The sequence below is a fragment of the Sesamum indicum genome, linkage group LG10, assembly GCF_000512975.1.
Source record: "Sesamum indicum cultivar Zhongzhi No. 13 linkage group LG10, S_indicum_v1.0, whole genome shotgun sequence".
In the NCBI taxonomy this organism is placed as follows: domain Eukaryota; kingdom Viridiplantae; phylum Streptophyta; class Magnoliopsida; order Lamiales; family Pedaliaceae; genus Sesamum; species Sesamum indicum.
The window spans coordinates 3,615,092-3,638,987 of record NC_026154.1 but is presented as its reverse complement, the minus strand read 5'-3'; the positions used below and the strand labels follow the sequence as shown (position 1 = coordinate 3,638,987).

At 31.2% G+C, this 23,896-nt stretch overlaps 3 protein-coding genes across 4 annotated transcripts; 1 reads left to right on the top strand and 2 right to left on the bottom strand.

The window, feature by feature from the left end:
• LOC105171847 lies at positions 6,176-12,973 on the bottom strand. 2 transcript variants are annotated; one of them, XM_011093091.2, is made up of 10 exons: positions 12,721-12,973; positions 9,910-12,437; positions 8,854-9,111; positions 8,689-8,772; positions 7,915-8,067; positions 7,606-7,769; positions 7,382-7,529; positions 7,163-7,285; positions 6,691-6,781; positions 6,176-6,604 (listed from the first exon to the last, which is right to left on the bottom strand). In XM_011093091.2, exons 2-10 carry the CDS (start codon positions 11,998-12,000, stop codon positions 6,417-6,419), a joined length of 3,300 nt encoding a protein of 1,099 aa, XP_011091393.1. In that variant the 5' UTR covers positions 12,001-12,437; positions 12,721-12,973; the 3' UTR covers positions 6,176-6,416. The 2 variants fall into 2 exon arrangements, with proteins under 2 accessions (XP_011091393.1, XP_011091394.1); XM_011093092.2 differs by having other exon boundaries at positions 6,691-6,778; positions 12,721-12,972.
• On the bottom strand, positions 14,118-18,615 carry LOC105171846 (probable voltage-gated potassium channel subunit beta). Its single transcript, XM_011093090.2, has 4 exons — positions 17,803-18,615; positions 17,002-17,145; positions 15,970-16,134; positions 14,118-14,501 (listed from the first exon to the last, which is right to left on the bottom strand). Exons 1-4 carry the CDS (start codon positions 18,385-18,387, stop codon positions 14,388-14,390), a joined length of 1,008 nt encoding a protein of 335 aa, XP_011091392.1. The 5' UTR covers positions 18,388-18,615; the 3' UTR covers positions 14,118-14,387.
• Positions 23,214-23,624, top strand: LOC105172042. Its single transcript, XM_011093381.1, has one exon. It carries the CDS (start codon positions 23,214-23,216, stop codon positions 23,622-23,624), a length of 411 nt encoding a protein of 136 aa, XP_011091683.1.

Sequence of the window (23,896 nt, the reverse complement as noted above, 5' to 3'; positions counted from 1 at the left end):
TAATATTGTGATATTTATATATATATATATCTTAAAGTGCGTGCCTCTCATGGAACAATGAGAAAGAATATCTCTAAAGGATACTCTGAATAAATAAATAAGTAAATAAAGTTTTGTATTTTTGTTATAATTATTCTTATTTATATTTAATTATATGTACCACATCTGTCCTTATTTATTCTTAATTACATTTTTTATTTTATTTGTTATGATTATTTTTATTTATTCTCTAATATGTATGAAAGTTTTTGTAATTTAAAATTGTCAAAAGAAAACCCTCGTGAGAAAAAATAAAAGTGTAAAAAGTCCCTCGTGGAGGTATTTTATTTTCTTTCTTTTTTTAGGAGGGTCTTTCTTGAAAAAAAAAATTTCACAGAGCGTTTTTCGAACATTTATAATTTTACAGAATTAAAATTGCCACAAACCCCAACAAATTTTTAATTATTTTGTTTAGTTAAAATTGTAGTTTATTCAGGACAAGATTGGATGATTTTGATGCAGAGTAAATTACAGTTTGTTATTCGAATTATAATAATTTTTACACTTTGTCATCAATTTTTTTTTGTCAACTTACGATCTCAATTTTATAAAATTTGTATTTTTCCATATATGATCCTTCTTTTATTAATTTTTCTACTAGAAAAACATCACATGTTGTGCATATGTGAAAAATACCATATTACATAACCCTTAATATCACACGTACACTGCATGTGATGTTTTTTTTATCAAAAGACTTAGTTAAAAAAAAAAAAGTTATAAATTGCAAAATACAATATTTTATAAAGTTGAGATTATAAGTTGACAATAAAAAAAAAAGTACCAAAGTGTAAAACGGTCATAGTTCATGTGCAAAAATATAATTAATCTTTTGATGTATAATGAAACAAATATTTTTTGGGTAAATTATTGTCATCTTGCAGAGATTAACATAGTACACATTCTTGATAATTGAAATTATTACAAATACATTACCACTGTTTTAGAAATTACAAATATCCCCAATTTTAAAGCTCGTTTGCCATTCTATTATCCTTCATTTTAATTTTCATCTAATTTTTATAATGAACTGACAACAATATCTTTTTAAATATGAATTATAATTTTATAAAAATATTATTATAGAGTAATAAGCCATATGAATGCTTTATCTTCTCCATTCTCAAAACCAAAATTCTTTTTTTTGTATCTGTTAGTCGAATTGAATATCAAACTTCAAAAAAATATATAAATATAATAAAAAAAAAATATATAAATATTAAAATCTTAATATATATTTGTAACAGAAAATAATAACTTCATAGTTAATAACTACTTAATTGATTATAATAATAATTAACAAATAATTCATAATAAACAAATTAATTTTCAGATAATTCAATACAAAATCGAATGGATAGGTTCAATATTTTATACACCATTTCGGCTTATCAAATTTTGGGTTGAAATTAACACCCATAATCTCAACTTCGTTTACCAGTCAAAATAATTAAGATATTTGTTTTATTTAAATAATTAAGATATTTTATAACATAAATGTGTTGAGTTTTGTAAGTGAAAAATCCATCACTATGTTTGGTTTCATGTTTTGGTATTTTCAGAGATAAAATAAAGCACACTTAATGTTTGTTTTTTTATTTTTTACACCTTATTTATACATCTTATTTATATGTTTTTTATTTTTTAATTTTGGTTATATATAATATTTATATACACACATATACATAATATATAAAAAAACATGATTTCACAATAAACAGTGCTTTTTATCTTCAAAAAATACAAATTAAACATACAGTATTTATATATATAAATATTCATATATAAAAATATATATAAAAGATATACGATTTGAATATAAACGGTGATTTTTGTCTTCCAAATTCCAACATCAAACATATACCACTTATTGTAAAATATTTTAAATTATCTCAAAACACAAACCCGGACATACCATCTATTTCAACACATATTTATTGATCTTTATTTTTCTCGTTTTATCTCCAAAACATAAAAAAAAAAAACACTTAAAAAAACAAATCCAAATACTATTCATATTTTCAAAATAAAAAGAGAAAATGATAAAAAAGTCACTCCATAACCATACATTGAATTACGTGTACGCCTGTTGGTGCCAAGTCTTGCGTGGAAGAATGAACAACTACGTGGAGATAAGGACAGCCGACAGCCATCGGCCATGCCATGGACCAATATACCCTAACCCCTTGTTTCACCAATTTTGCCACTCCATTATAACATCAATTTCAACCCTTTTTGTATTATTTAACCAATTTAATTATCTAAAAACATGTAATTACGTCTATGATATGAGAAATGAGCAAAAAGTCTCTTATAAAAAAATAGTAAATTATTTCTTATATTTTGAAAAATAAAACAAATCATTCTCATATTTGAATCATTGATAGGGACAATTTGCTGCATTTTTCAAGACATTTGGAGATAACTTGCTAATTATTTCTTCACAAGTAATTTTTTCTTTTTGCTCATTTTATATATTATAGGGATAAATTGCATTTAACCCTAATTATCACATGGAAAAATCTCATGTTTTTGGTATCTCAATTTTATCTTTTGAACTCAACATTATTGAAGATTTTCATATTAGTTTTTTAAAGCGATAATTATATAATTAATAATAACATCAGTATTTCAACAAATTAAATAATTGAGCGATGCATCGGTTCGATCAATAGATAAATATAATTAAAAATTATGAAATAAATTACAACAAAATTCACATAAAATAAGACATACACCCACACATCCAGTGATACTCGAACACATGACTGCAAACTAGTTAGTTCATGGGACATATATCTATCAACCTTAACCACTAAAATAAAACATCATCGGTAAGGTTTGTGTTAATTCTAAATCCACAAAAAATGAGATAAAGTGATAATAATCAACTATAGGGTTATATTTCAAATTTTATTTAGAACCAAATAATGGTATCAATAGTAAATGTTGTTGAATTTTAGAAAAAATAGGGAACTCAAACTTTAAATGCCTCCCACTCAAAAAGATACACTTAAATGCATTCATAATTTGAAGCATAATGAAAGAAAGTTCATCAATTGAATCTCTACCATAAACCCTGAAAATTTGGTTTTGTAGAAAACTTTATTGGGATTTAGGCCTACCCAACATAACCTATGCAATATTTTAGAGTCTTGAAAATTCTCATTCAAATCGAATTCGATAAAAATAAAATTAAATATGTGATGAATGTATTATATTTTATATAATTGATATATAATGTAAAATGAGTAAACAATTACATAATACGAGCGTTGGTAACAGAGTAAATTTGGAGTAGGTTTGGTTGGATTCAGAACCCATCCTTTGTATAGAATTTGAAATTTTTCTTAATCGATTCAAATTTTATTACACTTCCTCGTATTCTGACACAACAAATATAATTTATGAAACTCATTATTTTTCTTCATTAATCGATACAATTTAAGAAACATTATTACGTTGAATACAACATTATTAATTATTAAAGACTCAAAATGGAGTGCATATCAAAACCTACCCAACCAAAATAAATTGGGTTCAAGGTGAAGCCCTAATCTATCCATTTTAATTGATATATCTTACTCGACTCGACTCGAATCTTAATATCGTAACAAAAGTAATTAAAGGTATTCACATATTATAAGAACTAAAATTAGAATACCCATTTGAAAGAACGGTAACACCTGTAATAGTTCATAAGCCAATTAATTTTACGATACTTGTATTGCACTTGGTAATATTTGGGGTCCTACCAGGGAAGGTAGGACGATAAGCCTATCGATGTGTTAGTGGCCGGTTAGGAATGCATTAAAGTCTCGTTTGATGAGTTAGCTTTTCCAATGGATTTGGTCGAAAAATTAGGACTTGATAGAAAGAAGGGAATATGGGAAAGTAGGGATTATGAATTAATGCATGTCTTAGAGGGTGTTCGGCTAAGCTTATAATAAGTTTTTCAAAACATCTTATCATATGTTTGAAAGCTTACAAGTTTTAAATATTTGTTTGGCGAATTCCTTTAAAGAGCTTAAGATATCAAAATAAGATGTTTTGAATAGCATAAATTCTTTAAAAAAAAGTTAACTTTTTTTTATAAAATCTTATAAGTTATATAAAATTAATATGTCATGAGACAAAAATATCCCCATTCATACAAGCACACACACTATATATCTCTCTCTCACACACGCACACTCTCTTTAGGATTTAAATTTTTTTGGCTATTTAATTTGTCTAACATTCCAAAAAGAGAAAAAAACTTCATTATTTAATAATATATTATTATAATTAAATAAAAATAAGACTGATATTGATATTATATATATTTATTAAAAAATATAAATTCAAGACATTATAAATTATACGACTAGAAATAATCATTACATTGACAATGAAAATATCAATTATACTATTTATATTAATATTCGATTAGCATGAATATACATATATATTATTTTTATTCAAAAATTTATGTAATAATTCGTCATTTTCTTTTTGTTATTTTAAAAGGACAATCTATTAAATTTTTATTTGAATTAAACTAATATGTGCCAATTTATAAAAGCATTTTAAAATTTTTTAAAATAAAATATGTCATGAAATAACAACTTATTTGATTACAATGATACCATGTCCATTTTAGTCATTTTACCAATAAAAGACTTTATATGCCAAATACCCTAATATCTTATAAGTGTTTACATGTATTATAAATTTTAACATCTTATTTATCCGAACATTTTAGAAACTTATTTTGAAAATAAGATCCGATATCTTACAAGCTACTAAAACATCTTATAAGATGTATTAAATTACAGAATATTTTTAAAAAACTTGGCCAAACACCCTCTTAGATGTGTTTACATAACTAAAATATAGGATCAAATTTGTTCATTAGGTAATTACAAGACAACATACGTCAAAGTTATTAAATTTAAAAGACTAAACGTGTTCTTTTTTTGAAAAAAAAAAAAAGATTAAAAGTGCAACACCCCAATAGTTCCAAAATGAAGAATAATTTTTTGGACGATTTATTCATATCTCACCTCCCTCAACTACGTGTTGAATAACGCGTTATTTTTTCAATGAAATCATTCAGTGGTCAGTAATTTATGCCTTTATGTGGCACCCTAAAAAATTACAGGACTAAATATGTTGTCTATATTTAATTACAAGATAGTTAGGGACCAAATTTGTTAACGTCAGTATATTTAATGGATTAAATATGCTTTTTCAAAAGAAAAATGACTAAAAAGTGAAACACTCCTATAGTTATAAGAAAAATGTCATTTTACCTAATACGAATTAACTTTATCATTATGGGTTTGAATGTCCAGCTCCCAAATTAGGAGTTAGGCGGTGCGGGTTGGGGTTTAATTTAGATTATTTTTCACCCAACCCAATATTTCCGATTTTTAGAACGCTCAGTCAAAATCGAACCCGACAATCATCAAACCACACTTTGCGGTCTAATTAACTTGGGACAGGTTTTGTAATGTTTAGTATAAAGTCAATTACATGCATAATCATACTAATATGTTGTGACAACTTATGCTTTTGTTACATTATTTTCATAATAAATGCATTTTCTAGTGCTAATTATAAAAAACATAAGAATATCAGATACCAATTTCAATGTGTAAAAATAAATACTTGTACATGGTAATACGTTTATTTTATAATAACACAAATCAATATAAAAATTTTGCCCATTTTTTATGAATAAGATTGTGAAAAAAGTTCTTATTTTGAATTAAATAATAAAAGAAAATTATCATAATAATATGTTAATATTAAATAAATATTATTTGAAATAAAATAAGAAGATTATGAAAACAAATTGTAACAAAATCATGATACCATCTATTTTAAATTCTTGCATATATTAACGACATAATATATATATATAGAAGATTGTCAATAAGCAAAAAAATAATGAACTAGTTGCTCTTATATACATATTTATCCACATATATATTATACAATATCAATAAAAAATATTGTAATTGTCATTATTGTCTTGAATATTAATTTACGTATTATTCTTGTTCTTATTATTATTTTACATCTACGTGTAAAATTTGAAACTATAAACAAGTGAGGGAATTAAGCCGTTATAGCTCTCTGTTTGGTCTGTTTCTGATATGATATTATATTTTTTCCTGTCCATACGCCAGGAAAAAAAACCTACATAAATGCCACCAGAAATCTGGAGAAAGAATCTTTATACACAAAATAAGAAAAAGAAAAATTACTTTACAACAAGTGAGAAAGCCAAACTTACACAGGGAGGCTTGAGACTTGTATGATTCCTACTATGTTTTTTCAGCTTTTCAATCAAATTTACATAAGTCCTTTACTTAGGCTGGAAATGGATCTCATCTTTTAACTCTGTTGAATCTCTTTGGTTGGAGAGCCTTCGACATAACCTGCAGCCGGTTTGTAATCTCCGTAAATGTTGGCCTGGCATCTGGGTCGTGCGACCAGCACTCTTCCATCATCTTCCTCCACTCGGAATCACACCGTTCAGGGATTGGTGGCCTGAGAGTGTTATTTACAATTCCACCTTCATGGTAAACCAGAGACTCAGAGTTGGTGTCAAGGTGTATTCATGTTAGTTTAGATATGTCACAAATTTCTCCCAAAACTTACCTATGATGGCTCCACAGTGCATGTTTGCATATGGTTCATCTCCGGCAATAATCTCCCACATTGCTATGCCAAACGAGAAAACATCGACCTGCTAGAATAAAGCATGCTAAAAGTTATGAATATTACTGTAATATCCAGTTTGCAGATATGAAGATATTTGTTCCCTTGGTCCACCATTCTTTAAAATCAGGAATAGAATATGAGATGCCTATATCACAAGATCGAAATATCTAATTTTACGGAATATAAATCTTTATGGGATCATTAATTAATGTTTGATATTATATGTTCATATGATTGTCGTAAAAAATACGTAGTTGTTCAAAGATGGTAGTGCCACATAAGTAGATCAAGCTAGATGGCAATTTTTAGAAAAGAATTTCTTTTAGCAAATGAAATACTGTTATGCGGCAATTTGAAAAAGAAATAATAGTGTTAAATTTTGGAAAGGAGGGAGTAATAGTAAACTCACTTTCTCAGAAACACGACTACTGCTTCCATTCAGTAGCTCAGGAGCCATCCATGGAAGCGTTCCCCGAACACCACCTGAGACAAGCGTATTCTGCTTAATTCTCGACAGTCCAAAATCACCAACCTGAGAAACCAGCCACAATTAATTGTTAAAGTCTTCTTCATCTTACTAAATATTTTAGTGGACCGGCCAAAGAATAGTAAATCGTGGGGGAATTACCTTGCATACAGGGCGTTGCGGGTCTCCCAAGTTGACTAGCAAGTTGTCACATTTTAAATCAAAATGAACAATATTTTTCAAATGCAGGTATTCCATGCCAAAAGCAGCATCCAGTGCAAGCATAACCTTTTTACGCCGATCAAGTGCTCTGCAGTAGAAGTTCAAGATCATGGATCAATCTTCCAAGAGTTCAAGCAAACGGAACGAGAAACAAAACATCTTACCGATCTTTCCTCAAGAGGACATGCCTTAGTGACCCATTAGCCATGAATTCAGTCACAGTGGCCAATGTGCCACCTGGTCCATCAGGAACAACACCGTAGAATGCTACAACATTTGGATGGTGAAGTTTAGAAAGAATCTGAGCCTCCCTCCAGAAGTCTTTCGTCTGCAATGATATAGAACTATATATGTTTAATTCAATGATCTTTCCTAGTGAAGATTTTGGTATGTAGATGAGGGTAGTGATTTTAAAAATCACACTAAATATGAAGGAAAAAATAATAGATTTTCGTGTTTGAGCCAGGACAAACCAGTCTGTCTTGTTCGGAAGATCTCCCGGCAAAACAACTCTTTTTTATTCTCTTGATGGCAACATCTGTTCCCCTCCATTTCCCATGGTATACAGTTCCAAATGTTCCAGATCCTAACTCTTGCAGGTCTTCCAGATCAGCATTTCTAATGATCTACCAATGTGATACGAGTACCCAATCATAAGTAACTACTAATTTTCCTAGTCATCTTTTAGATACTTGTCAACAATATCTAAATAATTATCAAACATGTTTTGTAGAATTATGGTTCCAAAATTCAGCCACATTCTCAGAGATCTTGGAGGGAAAATTAACACTATATATTCGTGTACTTACTCTATGATCTTTTCATCAATGGCTTAAGTTACATCGAAAACATTCATGACAAGACTTCATTAATAAATATAAACCAGTCTGGTAGCAAATTTGTACACACATATACGCCAGACAGAACTGAAGATGCTGACAACTAAAACAAATATTAGGAAAGACATGTACAAATTTTAGGGAGAAAGAAAATCAAATTTTGACGTTTAGAACAAAAAATTGCATGAAGTTTAAGAAAAGAATGAGAAGTATTTGATTCATTCCAGGTGACACGAAGTTTAAACAATATCTGTTAGCAGTTAAAGAATGTTCATAATCTAACAGAATCTTAAAGCAATTACAAGATCATAATGTAAAAAGTAAAGTAAGAAGCATGAATCACAATTAATACTTGCCAATTCAGGAAAGAACTTAGCAGTAATGATAAAAGTCTAAATTAGTAGAGACCTGCAAACCATATATCCCTGCTTCCATTTCAATTATTGCAGCTTCACTTATTGACTCATCCTTATCTTCATCAACTTTAAGATCCTTTTTTGGACACAAGTCAATCAGTTTCCACCAAACAAAATTATCCAAGAAAACGAATAAAGAAGCATAAGAATGTCATACTTCAAAGTCAGATTCAGGGATACCACTCTCAGCTTCTTCCTCTCTATGGGATTCAATCCCGTCACTCTGTTCATCTTGTACGCATGGGATAGTAGTTGAGCAGGATGCGGCTTCATGTGGCATGCAATCAGTCACGCCTTCAACTACAACAGGTACTTCTAGTAAACCAGTTTTCTGACACTTATAAGAGGATTGAGATTGGACCAAGGTGCTCTTACTAGGATTCAACTTCTTGCAAGAATTCATTCCAGGTTTCTCCTGGTGCACAATGCCATAAGCTCATAGTAATCAGATATAGGGGGTGTTTGCCAAAGTCCAGAAGTGCTTAATTTTAGAAAAGGTGGATAAGTAATTAAAATGTAAAAGTTGGGTGTGTTTGAAAGTAATAGTTATAAATAGAAAAAAGTTCATGTGGAAGTGTTTGGTAAAATAGTTGGTGCATTGCCATCTTATTTGTGAAATTATCTGGTAGATTTTAGCGATTAATGGAATGGAGTATTTTCGATACATGGGAAAAATGCAATTTACCCCCTGTGATATGAGAAATAAGCAAAAAAAAAACCCTGTAAAAAATTAAATAGCAAATTACCCCTTGTGTTTTGGAAAAAGAAGCAAATTACCCCCCCTATCTAAACCACTGATAAGGGGGGTATTTTGCTTCATTTTTCAAAACACATGAGGGTACTTTGCTAATTATTTTTTCACAGGGGGTATTTGCTCGTTTCACATAACACAGGGGAGTAAATTGCATTTAACCCTTCGATACATACAAAAATAGTCAGGGTAAAAAATCACACAGAAGTTCAACTTATTTGTAAAAATACCTTAAGCTACAATATGCACCTTCACACCGGCTTACAGTTTTTAGCTTAATTTACGAGAAGCATAAGCAAAAGTAGTATTTCCATACACCTTCATTTAGGTTAATTTAAGCTATAATATGAAAAGCACTTAATTTAAGTTTTTTGCAAACTTTCCCATAATCTCTCGACCTAGACTAAATTCATCATCTGGAAATTTAACTGGACTAGTGAGTTTTCATCAAATGTTGTTTACCTCAGATGCTATGGATTGAAGCCTGTGACATCCATGGAGAACTTTGTTAGAGTCAATCACATGAGGATTGTGATGCTTCTGATTATTCGCTGCTTTTTGGCTGTTGATGAGGAATTCAGGCTCACTCGGACTTATTTGGTAATTCTCTTTCCAAGCTTCTGCTGTACCCTCCAAACAATTAGATGACAAAACAGAACTCTTGTCTCCATTGAGCTGTGGCTTTGATGGTCCAGTATGAAAACCGTGGTTTAGATCTGGTTGACATATTATTTTTGCCAAATTCTGTTTGCACTCCGGAAGATCTGCATTTGACGCACAATCATTTTTAACAGCTTGGTTTTTCACATCTTGCTTAGTAGAGGTTTCTTTTGTCTTGATCCACTCTTTTTTAAGATATAGAGTCTCTTCAAAGTGCTGATCCTTATTCCTATATACTTTATATTCCTCATGTTCTATCTGTTTTTCTTGAGAAGAACTGGACGTGGAAAAAATCATAGGAGATTTGTCTGTCCTTTCTTTTGAAGGGACAACCGCTTTCTCTTCATATTGTTGTTGTGATCCACTTGCTTTCTTGTGAGATTCAACTTGAACATTGGACAGAGGAAAGAGTAAATTTTCAGAATGTTGGGGCACAGAATTTGGCAAGCCTCTGCTCTCAATAAAATCACCGGGACCATATCGTGCAGGAGACTCAAAATCTGCACTGGGCTTACGGGAGTGAGAGCGCAACATAGGAGTTGCATGCGAGTCTATAATTTGATTGTTCTTATTTGGACTATCTATCCACAGCAAGGTATCAATGGGATGATTTCTGTAATAGCTTGTGGCGTCAACACAATACGGACTTTCATAAGCTGGGGAGTCCACAACATATGGACTAGCATATCCATAGCCATCTTGACATGTAACATCTTCATATCCTTTCATACAGGAAATTTTCAGATCTTTAACATGGACTAGAGATGGAATATAGGACTTTGAAGGGAGTTGAGGAACATTAATCGCTTGAGCAGTGGGACTCGAAAGTACCACTTTGTGACTTACAGAACTGCCTCCATTCCGCTTCTCTAACTGATGACACAAGGTAGGAGAGTCCCGTTGAGGGGTCGAACTGCCATCCAAGTTACTTCCCCCGTGGCTTCCCAGACTCTCCCTGCTAGAGCTCCTCTGAGGGCTCGGGTCAACCATGCCGTTAACTGCAACGACATACTGATAATCAGCATGAGTTTGCTGTATGGTCCTCGCTTCCATAGGACATGAGCCCTCAGGATCACCAGAAGAAACGAGAAATAATCTAAGTCTCTGAGAACTTCTCTCAAGATCATGGTATTCTTCTATCATATGATGAAGATCCTCATTAGAAGACACAGAAATAAGTGCATCAAGGTCTTCACCTGGAAGCTGGTACCTGATTGTATGAGGATGATTCCAGATTGCAGTGGTCTTCTTCACAAGCTCAAAATACGTTAAGTTTTTTCTGATGGATATAATCCTCGTCTCTCCACCAACATATCTAAGTTTCCCGTCGCTTGGTCTTGGTAATATCTTTCCCCCAAAACTGCAAAGGAATTTCATTTTCGGATAGAATGAACTATCTGGAAATCCTGATCCTATACCACAAGGCTGATAGGTATTCGGGGAATCTAATGAATAAATTGGTGGCCCATATGGACTACCCCTATCAAGGTCGTCAGAGAATCTTCTCTGATGCCGTGCACTGACCTGGAATTCCCTGTAATATCTACTTTGTCCATCCAAATATCCTTTGCTAGGAGAAAAATCTGAGAACTCTGAGCACATCTCAGGATCTCTTCTCCTTATCCCAAGAAAACCTGTCAAATCCTCATGCACAAGATGGTGATTCTGGACAACATCATAAGCTGGCAACTTTGTAGGGATTGGATCAACATCTTTCACCAAATGCGTTCTCCTAGACATAACACGATCCCTCAAGAACTCAGGCGAAAATTCTTCACCTGTCTGTACTGAGATATTATGCAGAGATTTATCGAAGTTCTGATCATCCGGATTGATATGGGTCGAATCACCGTCACATTGTTGGCCTGCGCAACCATAGAGTTCACTCTTCATGTTCTCAACCAAAGATGAATTTCACTTGGCATGAGCATTCTCCGTCCTTCAAACTTGTTCCTTAAATATCCAGCAAAGTTATGCATCTGTGGACAAGAGCTCCCTTAATCTAAGTCCTTTTAACCACTCAGTGTCCCAAACACTAAAACGTTTGGCTCCTCGGTCCTCTGTCGCCAAATTGTAACTAAGTAGTAATGCATCCAAAACAGCTAGGCGGCGTTGTACAAATAAAAAGGTTTTGCTTCTTGCTCTTATGCAGCACATGAAATCAGATTACTTTCTTCATTCACCGTAATGTTACAACTTCTTCAATGTGTTCGCAAACATAAACACCAACTTCTAACCTTCCCTCATCAATGATTACTCAAGTCACATCCTAAATCTCCATTAGCACATAATACCGATCGTCCAAAAGCAGTAAAGACTATCTTAATCAACTGTTTAAAGAAAACAAAAATAAAAAGAAAATCAAAAAGTCATATGAGAAACTGTCTGATAAAGCAATAAAATGAAACAATGCACAACAAATACCAAAGAATCCTCGCCAAATGTATTCATGCGGGCATCTAATAATATAATGGTTAAAACTCTGTACATTTCTTCTTCTTCTTTTTCTTTTTTCTCCATGTCAAATTTCATTCACGCGCAACGACAAAATCCCAAAACCCGGATCAAGAACTGAAGAAAATTCCAGAAAAAGAGATTGAACACAACCCATACCTGTCCGCGGAGAAAAACAAAAAAAAAAAATCAGGATTCTTGGCCCCTTTTCCAGAGCAATTTTGGATAAAATCAGGGTGGGGCTGCAAAAGAAAGAAACTGGAAATTGTTGGAATGATGGGTTTTGTGTTGTGAGGCAGAGATTGATGGAGAGAAAGGGGGCGTTGCATGGGTTTCGGACTATCAAAGGAAGACAGGCAAAAGCATTTCAATATATGCAATAACAATATGTATAGATATAGAATCGTCAGACAAAAGCGCGCCATCCACGCTCTTCTTTTTAACTTATAAAACTTGTTCATGGGGTTTAGCTCCTCATAGTGTTGTCACAATTGTATGCCCTTTTTCTTTCAAATACATAAATAAATTGAATCTAGTCGAATGTATTTCTGTCCAAATTTATTTCAATGTTTATCAAATTTTATATATATCTGAATTTGATTTTATTATTGATGGAGATAAATGTATTTTTGGTTCTCAAGTATAGTCACTAATGCGATTTTGGTTCTCAAATAATTTAAAATTACAATTTCGGTCCTCAAACTTTTAACTTTTTTTGGCACTTTTGGTCCTCCCGTTAACTTTTCTATTAAACTTAATGAAAATTTCATTTAATGTGGTAAAAATTACTATTTTCCTCCTATTTTGTAGTGTTTTTAAAATTATAATCCAATGCATTTAATTTTTTTATTTTTTTCGAACTTCAAAATAGAGTAAACCAAAAATGCCTTTATCTCTTTGATGGAATTGGTTTTGAACCAAAGCTTAAATACATTGATCTCTTTGTAGTGTTTTATTTACTAAATTTTTATTAATTGAATTCGGCTAGATTGGAACTTCGAATTTTGTTGAAAGAAAAAAAAAAGTTATATATATATATATATATTTCGACTTGAGCTCTAATAGATTTTTATAATTATAAAACGAGTATCAAATAATTTGATCTATTTCTCGATTTTAATGTATAGTAAATTTGTGATATCAGTAGCAAAACTAAGAGCAAAGATCGAATTATTATTAATAACATAAGATGTTTGTGAAAAATGATTTGAAGACCTTAATTAAGTTGCCATCTTCCTTAAAAATTTGGAATATATTGCTAAGTTTTTTTTTTCCAATAAGATTCGATTTATGACCACATCATACATTACATTCAAACTCAAATTTTTTCTTTTTTTTTTTTAATAAGTCCATACAATTAAAATTGATTAACGTTGGTTTATAAAAACAAGGTGTCTATATATATAAGAAAATATTAATAAATAAAGACAAAGCCTATATAGTTCCTTCCCATTGATTAATTTATTTATTTTTGCACAAGCATAAACTACCTTAATATTCTCAGCCAACTGCAATCTGTAGCAAGAAGTGATCCCAGAATTGAAAAAATAAGCATATTGGAAAGACAGACAATATAATCGCAATGTCATTTAAAAATGTTTTAAGTAACAAATCCGTTTAAAAATACATCACCAGTCACAGAAAATACGCAATGGCTATGAGAGAACTCCACGATCATGCTCATAAAAGAACTCCAAATAGCAAACACCAGTTCTATCGATGAAATGACAGGCGAAATATGTAGTTTTTGCACACGGGAAAGACAGGACTCAGAAGCCGCCAACCATGGAGAGACACCTATAAAAGATAGATGAGAATCATTGTGTCTACCGATATGAATCTGGGCGCTTAGGTTTGCTTTGAACAACAGCCTCGATCTTCTCCATCACTGCAGGTGTTAGCAAAGGAATAACATTGATGGCCTTCATGTTCTCTTGAATCTGCATCAATGAAAAAGTAAGGATTACGTTGAAGCAATTGTTCTAAGAAGAACAGATGAAACGAGCGGCCATGGAACTCTGTGGGCAGGTTGGTCAAAATACAAAAACTAGTAATGATATCTGATCAATGCAGGTAACTCCACTACAACATATAAGTAGATGCAGGGTCGTAAATTAAGTCTCTTGCACTGAATAACAGTCCTAAAAACACAAAAGACAGCATTGCCTTATATCCATGGCGCTTATAGATGTGTAACTAGGACCAATGAGGCATGAATACTGCCTATCCCTGGCCTGAGAAAAAGTGAAATCCCCTTCCCATTCTTTCCTGGACCCTACAACTAAAAAGATGTTTGCACACGCCATGGTAAGTACGATCATACAAAGAGGAAAACAAGGAATTATATGCAACCATAACAGATCCACACAGCAAGTGTATGTATGTATGCATTGAGTACTATTTACTGAGTAAAAATATCCATTCCCTTTGTATAGCAATATCCATTCTCTTTTGTATAGCAAAAACGTATCAGTAATAGGTGTTAAATATTTATAATCTAATCGCACACCCAACCCCTAAACATGAAGGGGGGAGGGGGGGGGGAGAGTTTGAGAAAAATAAATATCAAAATAGCCAATAAAAAGTTTGACTTGAACTGTTAAACAAGAGGGAAGAACACGTAAAGTGCCATGTTTCCTCATATTCGACAAGGTAGAGAAGCATCTTTAGCTGTTTCCTTCTTTCTCCACTAATTATGATATGCAACATATAGCGTTATTTGTGTGGCAAAAATACAACAAAACCAAGTCTTATAGTTTAAAGCTTATATATATATGCTTAACTTAATCGCTTAGTCTTGTTATTACAATCCCAATATCAAATCTGGCTCAATATCAATGTTAATCATCACATCAGTGTAATCTATTATTGCACTGAATGTTGATCTTCACATTATCCAACTAATACATCTCAGTATCAGTAGGATAGAAAACAAGTATCTACTGGTCGCTGACAACTTAATGAGAGCTCAGACTCTTATTATGTTACTCATTATACTATAGGAAAGTAATCCAAAGGTTTATGATATTGGCAAGTGGCAAGAAAAATGACTGAAGCTTAACAAAGGATTGGTCCTTCTCAATTGTAAAGTACCAATTCAGAGCAAACAGACAGAGCCAGAATAAAGTTGCTGGCAAGCACAAAGGACTTGACACAAAGAAGGCCATAAAAGAACCGTTAAGAGGAAAACCAGAATATTCGACTTCTGTAAGCTTAAGTGCAGGTATGGGAACTGCACTATGACAAAAAAAGGCACTTTTCAGCCCTCGAGACTCGCAAACTTCGAGAAACGGCATCGACTCACCGGCATTCAAATGTAAATTGCAATTTTACGGAAATGCAGGGATAACGGAAATTAAGCAAAACTGACAGAACAACACAAGGAAGGCAAGGAAGCATTATGCTGACCTGGGCCTCTTTGGTGGCACCGGTGATAACAGATGAAACATTAGGATTTGATGCACACCAAGCAATTGCAAGCTGAGACAAAGGCACCCCCAGCTCATCTGCAATTGGTTTCAATCCATTCACTTTCTTCAGCACATCATCTACCAAGGATCTACTTGCAAGATTCTGCATAAAGTGATCCACAGATAAGGTTGAGACGAAAACTGAGGAAAAAGGAAAAGGCAGAATTTAACATGGCAGTAACGCACTTGCAAAAGACAATGTTAAGTACTGGTAAGCATAATATAGATTATTGTATAACTCGATACTGAGTACACATCTGCTAGAAAAATTTCTCTTGAAATATGAAATCAAATAATGTGTCAAAGGGTAACGAGGAAATGTAACTCAAGTACCATGATGTCCCTAAGCTCCTCTTGTAAAATTGTGTTACATGTTTTAGAATAAATTAGCCATTTTACAGACTATCATTAAAGCAACAGTTTGAGAACATACTTTTGACCACTACTTTTCCCCCGATACAAGAAAAATAACTTATTTTAATTATAATCAAATACGCCTGGAGGAGTCAAACTACACCCATCAAAAATGGAATTGGCGGAGTATCAGTTTTGAGAAGAACGATTACTGACTTTTCTTATAACAACGGGAAAGATTAATGAACAACATCGTTTACTAATGAAAGTTGTTCCAAATGTAGAAAAGTCTCAAGTTCTGATCAACCACAACTCTTTCATACGATTGTCTGTCCAACAACATCAACTTAATTATGCTTCGCAAAAATTTAAGGTCAGTGGACAAGCAGAATGGCAATTCCAACATAAAACGAGCCACGACTGTCTAACATCTCCACGGTTCACCTCTCAAACATAAATGTCAACTCTCATGTGACACTTTCATACATTAGCGATTATCTTATGCTTGATCGGGGCAACAAGCATATCAACATGGCATTCATGGAAGTGGAAACTGCAAAATCTTACAACAATCAGTAGTATCATGAAAAACTTTAACCTCCATTTCTATCCTTACCTTATAATTTTCCAAGGCAAACCTACTATCAGATGGAATATTTCCCGAGTTATACTTTCCGGTCAGAACTCCAGATGCAAGTGGACTCCATGTGGTGAGGCCGATACCATAGTTAGTGTACAAAGGAAGATACTCAGACTCAACCTGCAATAGCTCAATGCAGATAAATTTTACATATCATAGGAGACAATAGCAATAAATGCAAGCAAATCAAATCTGCAACTTTTGACATATTACAGGGGATATTAAGCAAATAGAAAATGTCCAAAGTTTGCAGATCTTTAACCAATTAGGTTGACCAAGAACACAAAGCAAAAGATAAAATTATAGCAAAACTGGAAACTCCATGCCATCAGAACATATCTTCAAAAACTTAAATGAAAAGCCAAAAAGAAAAAGTAGGATGATCAGCCTTTCCCTTTAACCCCGCCATCCCCATCTCCATCTACATCAACAAAATTCTTCCGAAGTCACAGCACGCATATAACTACAGCAGATCTTCGGTGTAACAGTAAATTTCAATGAAAAACTCAAAAACATTTCAAGAAGCAGTATTTGAAAGATCAAAGCTCCTCAAACAACCCCTACCAACAAACCCACAAAAAATATTCCTGAAACTGCTAATCGCGAAATGTCCATAACAAAATCCTCACATAAGGGAAACACTTAAACTAGAAGAGCAAAACTCAAACATCTCACTCAATTGATCTAAAAAAGCAAGTCCAGAAAAAAATCATAAACAAACACTAAACAGCAAAATTAATGCCATCAATCCACTGTCAATATTTATTTATACTTTACCTTATGCCTGGAGAACAGATTATACTCAGGCTGCTCAACAATGGGCCCCACGAGATCCAGCCTCTCAGCCACACCCCAAGCCTCAGTAATCTGCTGAGCAGACCACTCACTAGTCCCCCAATAATAAGCCCATCCCTTATCAATGACATGGTTCATAGCCCTCACAGTCTCCTCGATCGGCGTCCCGATATCGGGCCGGTGGCAATAAATCACATCAACATAATCCATGTCCAACCTCTTCAAAGAATTCTTAGTCCCTTCTATTATGTGCTTTCTTGACAGACCCTTGTCGTTCGGGCCAGGCCCACCCCAGAAGATCTTGGTGGATACAACAATGTCAGATCGCTTCCACCCTAGCTCCTTGATAGCCTGGCCCATGATCTCCTCAGCACGGCCGTTGGCGTAGACCTCGGCATTGTCGAAGAAGTTCACACCGTGGTCACGGCAGCACTGGAGGATAGATTTCGCCTCCTTGACATCGAGCTGGTTGCCGAAAGTGACCCAGGCACCATAGGAGAGCTGGGAGACCTTGAGACCAGATCTTCCAAGGTTCTTGTACTGCATGGTTTGTTCTGGGATTTTCATCGAACAGTTGGTGTATTGTTCTTGGGGTTTTTTTTGGTTTGTCCCTTTCGAGCGACAGATGAAATGGGATTGGTAAAGTAAGATGTGAAGAGTATCGGTGCTGAGATAAATGCTGACGGAGGTGTGAGAGCGACAACAAGTTTTATCTGGCTCTTTCGGACAACTTCTGATTTGCTACTACTAGGATGACTACTTCGGCAATGTACTAAGATCTTTTCTTTCTTTTCCGAGGTCTTCACCCAAAAAGAAATAAAATAAAATGGAGACCTGAAAATATAATTATAAATATTTTTTTATTATTTTAAAAATATTAATATTTTTAATTTTAATCATCATCTAATAACTAATTAAAGTTATTAATGTTCGTTAGATTTTTTTATGATAAATCAACCAAAATATCATTAAAAACTATAAATTATAATATAAATAATAATGTTAAATTTTTTTGAAATTTTTTTATGAATTAAGTAGATAATTTTTGATATTTTTTAAAAAATATTCCAATTACCTTACTCGATCTTTTTAATAATTTATATATACATATATTTAAAAAGTACAGTAACGACAAAATTGAGGTATTAATTACATAATTTCATCAAATATCAGGGGATATTAGTAATTTTTCAAACAACAATGAGGTATTAATAATATTATCAAATTTCAAGAGAACTCGTTCTAATTTACCCTACTTTATATATAACTAATGAGGCTTAGAGGGTGTTTGCAAAAATTATGTTTAAAAAAAAAAATAGGTAAGTAATTAAAACATAAAATTTGGAATTGTTTAAAAATAATAATGATAAGTAGAAAAAAGTTTTGTGTAAGTGTTTATTAAAAAAGAAAAGAAAGAACGTTGACATTTACTCCCTCCTCCCTTCAACTTTGAACCCATCCCAAGAACCAACACTTTCCTACTGCAAGATGAGGCTCTGCTCTTCCCCTACAATCCACTCTGATTAGTCCAATTTCTTAAGCAACAACATATTGAACAAGATACATTGAAAACAACCCAACAAAGAACGAAGAGTTCAAGTGTAATAGAACAAAGAATATCGAGCCGAAAGCACCTTCATGCCTAAATAAATTGAAAATGGTGGATGTAAAAATCCACAACGAACAGTGTCCATCAAGTCACACACTGCTTTCTACCACATCTTTTCAATGAAATTTTACCATAACATTCCTCTAATTTAATTTGAAACTGATATGAAATTGATTCGATTATGAAATCATGAATAGTCCACTGATTCCGCTATCCATAGACACGATAATTTATTTACAAGAATGTTTTAAATTGCAATAAACACTTTCTCACAAACTTATAATTTTTTATCTTGTTCTAACTTAATTTTAAGAAAAGAAGTCATATTTCCGAACAAATCCATTTAGCTTAATTTAAATTATAATTTATAAAGCACTTAATTGAGTTTTTGCAAACCCCTCTTTAATTTAATTAGTAAAGTTAAAATTCAATAAACATGATGTTATGAGCATGGATTCCATCAGAACCATGATTTTTTTTTTTTTTTTGGTACAGTATTGTTGATCTATTTTAATAATAATTATTTGTCCATTATTTTAGACCTATTGATAGTGGTTGGTTAGTCATAAATATTTAATATTAATAATATATTATATTACTATTATTAATTAAAATTTATAATATGATTGTAGTTACCACTAGATTATTATTACAATCAGGCCTAAACTTTACTATTTAAATTAATTGCAATCACCATTATTTATTTAAAATTGATTTATTATTTACCCATGTGAGTGTTCTTTTTGGGCTTTGTGTTTTCTTGCAAATCCATACTCAAAATGTGGGCTTGCCCCACACCAATTTGAAGGTTCTATTTTTAATATTTTAGCTAATACTTTTGCAAATTACAGCCTCAATGCAACAAATATAATATTTAACTACGATTAATTATCATAATTAATAATAATCAGTAGTAATAAATAGTCATTAATCATAATTACGCATCAATTATTAATTGTGATTTTTGCAAGAGTAACTAAAACATTTGCCATGACTAAAAATCATAACAAATATTTTTACCATTACTCTTAGTTGTAGCAAATAATTTTTATATTGAGCAAAATCTAGTTTTTTTTTTGTATTAATTTTACGATTAATAATAATTATTTATCATGATTTTTAGCTACAACCATTAATATTTCAGACCACTGCATGTTAAATAAAATTATCACAATAACACTAAAAATTAAAGTAAAATAATTTCAAATTATATGCTGCAGAAAAATATAAATAAATCCGTTATTATAGATTTGAAATCCATCCATCTGTACACAATAATAGGTGATTTATGTTTCAGAACTTGTAATTTGCCTATTGATGTACCAATTCATTTCTTCATTTTTATTTCCTGAGTACGATAATCACTTATGTAAAATATTAAAATTATAATTATAATTGTAATAAATGTGTAGTGGGCTGTTAAGAAAAAACATAAGATTATTAAAAAATATTGAAATTACTGATCGAATCAAATTATTAGTCCTATTTGCTGTGTTTTTTACGTTGCATTACATAAGTTAAAAAAAATTAATTTTAATTCTCATCTACATTTTTCGTCCAATAATTAACGGGGCTATTAGTATTTTTCATCTATTTTTCTTTAGTTATTGGATGAAAATATACATAAGAATTAATATTTATGATATATAATGGGATAAAATTATAATAAATAAGACTAAATAAATAAAAAAAATCAACGTATGAAATAAAAAAAATATATATATATTTCTTGCAACGGCTAAAAAGATCAAACGCTAACTACCCACTGCGAGACGAATGGTGCTGACATTGGAAGAAGAACGGTAAGAGGTTCCGACAAGCAAGCGTATCTATGTGATGTGCTTGTTCGGGAAAGGACAATCGGCACATGACGTTGGGGAAATCGCGCCGAGGTTTCGACGTCTTTCACAGCTGGGACGTGTTCTTGTAATTATCGAAATATAGAAAGGGTGTCAAAGTAATTTTTTAAAAGATGAGTAATATGACCGTATATATTTTTCTTATTATTTATACTAATTTTTAATTTAAATATAAATTATTATATTAACTTTTTTTTTATTAAATCTATATGTAAAATTGTACTTTTTCAAAATTAAAATATTAAATTATTTAATTAATATATAAATTGTCTCTTAATAAAATTATTAAAAATAAAAGATTATTTATCCTCTATTTTTATTTATAACTAAATTTTACCAAAATTAGAATTAAAAATCATGTAATAATTAATAAAATAAATAATATATTTATTTAAAAGATATTTTAAATTATTAAATTATTTATTTTAGAAAAATTATCCCTTCTTCCCCAACTACACTGCCATGCCCATTCTAACCCCCGTTTTATTATTAATAAATGAATTAACTTATTTTATTAATTCTAATTAGATTTACATAAAATACATAAATTAGTTTTAATTATTATTTTAGTAAAACATAGTTATAAATAAAAATAGAGGATAGCTAATCTTTTAATTCTAACAATTTTAAATAATTTATACAAGTGTGATAATTTTTTAATTTAAACTTATAATCTATTAACTAATTCTATTTATATATTAATTGAATAATTTAATATTTTAATTCTTAAAAGGTGCAATTTTATATAGAGATTCAATAAAAAAATAGTTAATAAACAAATTTATATTTAAATTAAAAGATAATATAAATAATAAAAAATATACGAGATCATATAATCCATTCAAGTATTGCTTTGACTTCTCCTATCTTTTGGTAATTAATATTTAGTTACCATAAAAGTATTTTTATTTTTGAAAAATTATTTTAAAGGTTGATCTAGTCAACAAGATATTTTTTAGATTTTAAAGGCTGATGGGGGTGTTTCTGTAATTTTTCAAAAGATAAGAATAATTTGTATAAAAAGACAATAAATAAGGGGTGTAAATGTAATTATTCCTAATTAAAATAGACTATTTTTATTATTAATGGTCCATTGATGATTTCAAGATCCTTGGCGACAATAGTTTGTTTGTACCATGTAAAATGTTGTTTGACGTGGTTAAAAAAATATAGCTTTTCACTATGATTAAAGGTAAAATATTATATCAAATATTAATTAATTATGTTTAATTATTGCTTTTGTAAGTGAGATTAATATATATATATATTATAGATAACAAATGTTGATTAATTATGATAAAACTTATATTTTTATATTTATTTTATTGATAATATTAATTTATTATAATTTTTAAAATATAGTGATTTATAATTTAAGAAATAATTACTTATTTATCTATATTTGTGGTGTGGTGTGCTATGAAGTGAAAAGAGAATATGGACTTTGGAAAGGACTCAAAGTAAAGGGCAGCCCCAAAATCATCTTTAGGGTTTTTTTTTCTTTTAATTGAATTTGGGGATGAATAAATATTAAAAGTATTTTACAGAAAACAAAAAAGTTGTGTAATTAAAGAATCACAGATAAATGTCATAAAAGTAGAATTTTGAAATATTACCCTTCTCTTTTTAATACACCCATATCTACATTAATTTTCTATTATTTATACCAATCAAAATAATTTATTTTTATATAATTATATATTTGGAGATATAAATAAAATATTTATGCCTATATTTGTAAAAGTTTTGCTAAAAGAAATAAAAGTTTCCTAAAAAACTCAAAAAAATTGAAAAAGGAAATTAAATAATTCCCATAGAATCGAAAATGGAAACTTCTCCATAAGAAACGTGCCACGCTTTTGGCATTATAAAAAGGGCCAAATAATATTCTTGAAAAATTAAATACCCTAATACTACAATAAAACATGACTCATCTCTTCCCTTCCAAAAACATGCTGCGACTTGTCTTGCTGCTAAATGCATTAATCCCTCTTGCTTTTTCCATCACCTTGTTTGATTGGACCATTCTCATCGTCAACGACTCCAAAGATCAGACGTTAACGACACATTGTGAGACCAACGGTGACGACATTGGAACCAAAGCGTTAAACCCCTCTACCAAGCAAGCATTTGTATGTCCGGTGCTTGTCAAGGAAAGGACCGTCGCGTCGTGCGACATCACGTTGGGAAATTTACATGGACGTTTCGATGTATTGGACTGGGACAGAGACCAGCGCAGGTGTGTGGACGGTGCGTGTCTCTGGCATGTTGACGAGAATGGGCTGTTCTTGGTTATTAATTGTCAGTTGGTGTTACAATATCCATGGCCGAACTAGTTTGTTCCCTAGCTGTCTGGCTTATGTGATTTTTAAAATAATTCTAAAATTGAAAAATTGAAAAATATTTAATCTTCTTATTTATGAGATTTATGAGATTAAACGTGTTTGAGTTTTTTCAATTTTAAAAATTAAGTATATGACTAATTAAATTGGTTGATTTTTTTTTAAAATTATTTTAAAAATTTCATAAAATAGAAAATTAAAAATTATTGAATTTCAACTAATGAAACTAAAAGTGTAATTTCACATAGGATATTATTACTCAAGAC

Excerpts from the sequence above, each read along its gene's own strand:
- LOC105171847 (XM_011093091.2), bottom strand. The coding sequence starts at position 12,000 with ATGAAGAGTGAACTCTATGGTTGCGCAGGCCAACAATGTGACGGTGAT. Across the intron at positions 9,112-9,909 it reads TTCAATCCATAGCATCTGAG|GAGAAACCTGGAATGAATTC; the intron begins GTAAACAACATT and ends ATTGTGCACCAG. Across the intron at positions 8,773-8,853 it reads TCCCTGAATCTGACTTTGAA|GATCTTAAAGTTGATGAAGA; the intron begins GTATGACATTCT and ends TGTCCAAAAAAG.
- LOC105171846 (XM_011093090.2), bottom strand. The coding sequence starts at position 18,387 with ATGAAAATCCCAGAACAAACCATGCAGTACAAGAACCTTGGAAGATCT. Across the intron at positions 17,146-17,802 it reads ATCTGTTCTCCAGGCATAAG|GTTGAGTCTGAGTATCTTCC; the intron begins GTAAAGTATAAA and ends GAGCTATTGCAG. Across the intron at positions 14,502-15,969 it reads GTGCCACCAAAGAGGCCCAG|ATTCAAGAGAACATGAAGGC; the intron begins GTCAGCATAATG and ends TCATTGATGCAG.
- LOC105172042 (XM_011093381.1), top strand. The coding sequence starts at position 23,214 with ATGACTCATCTCTTCCCTTCCAAAAACATGCTGCGACTTGTCTTGCTG.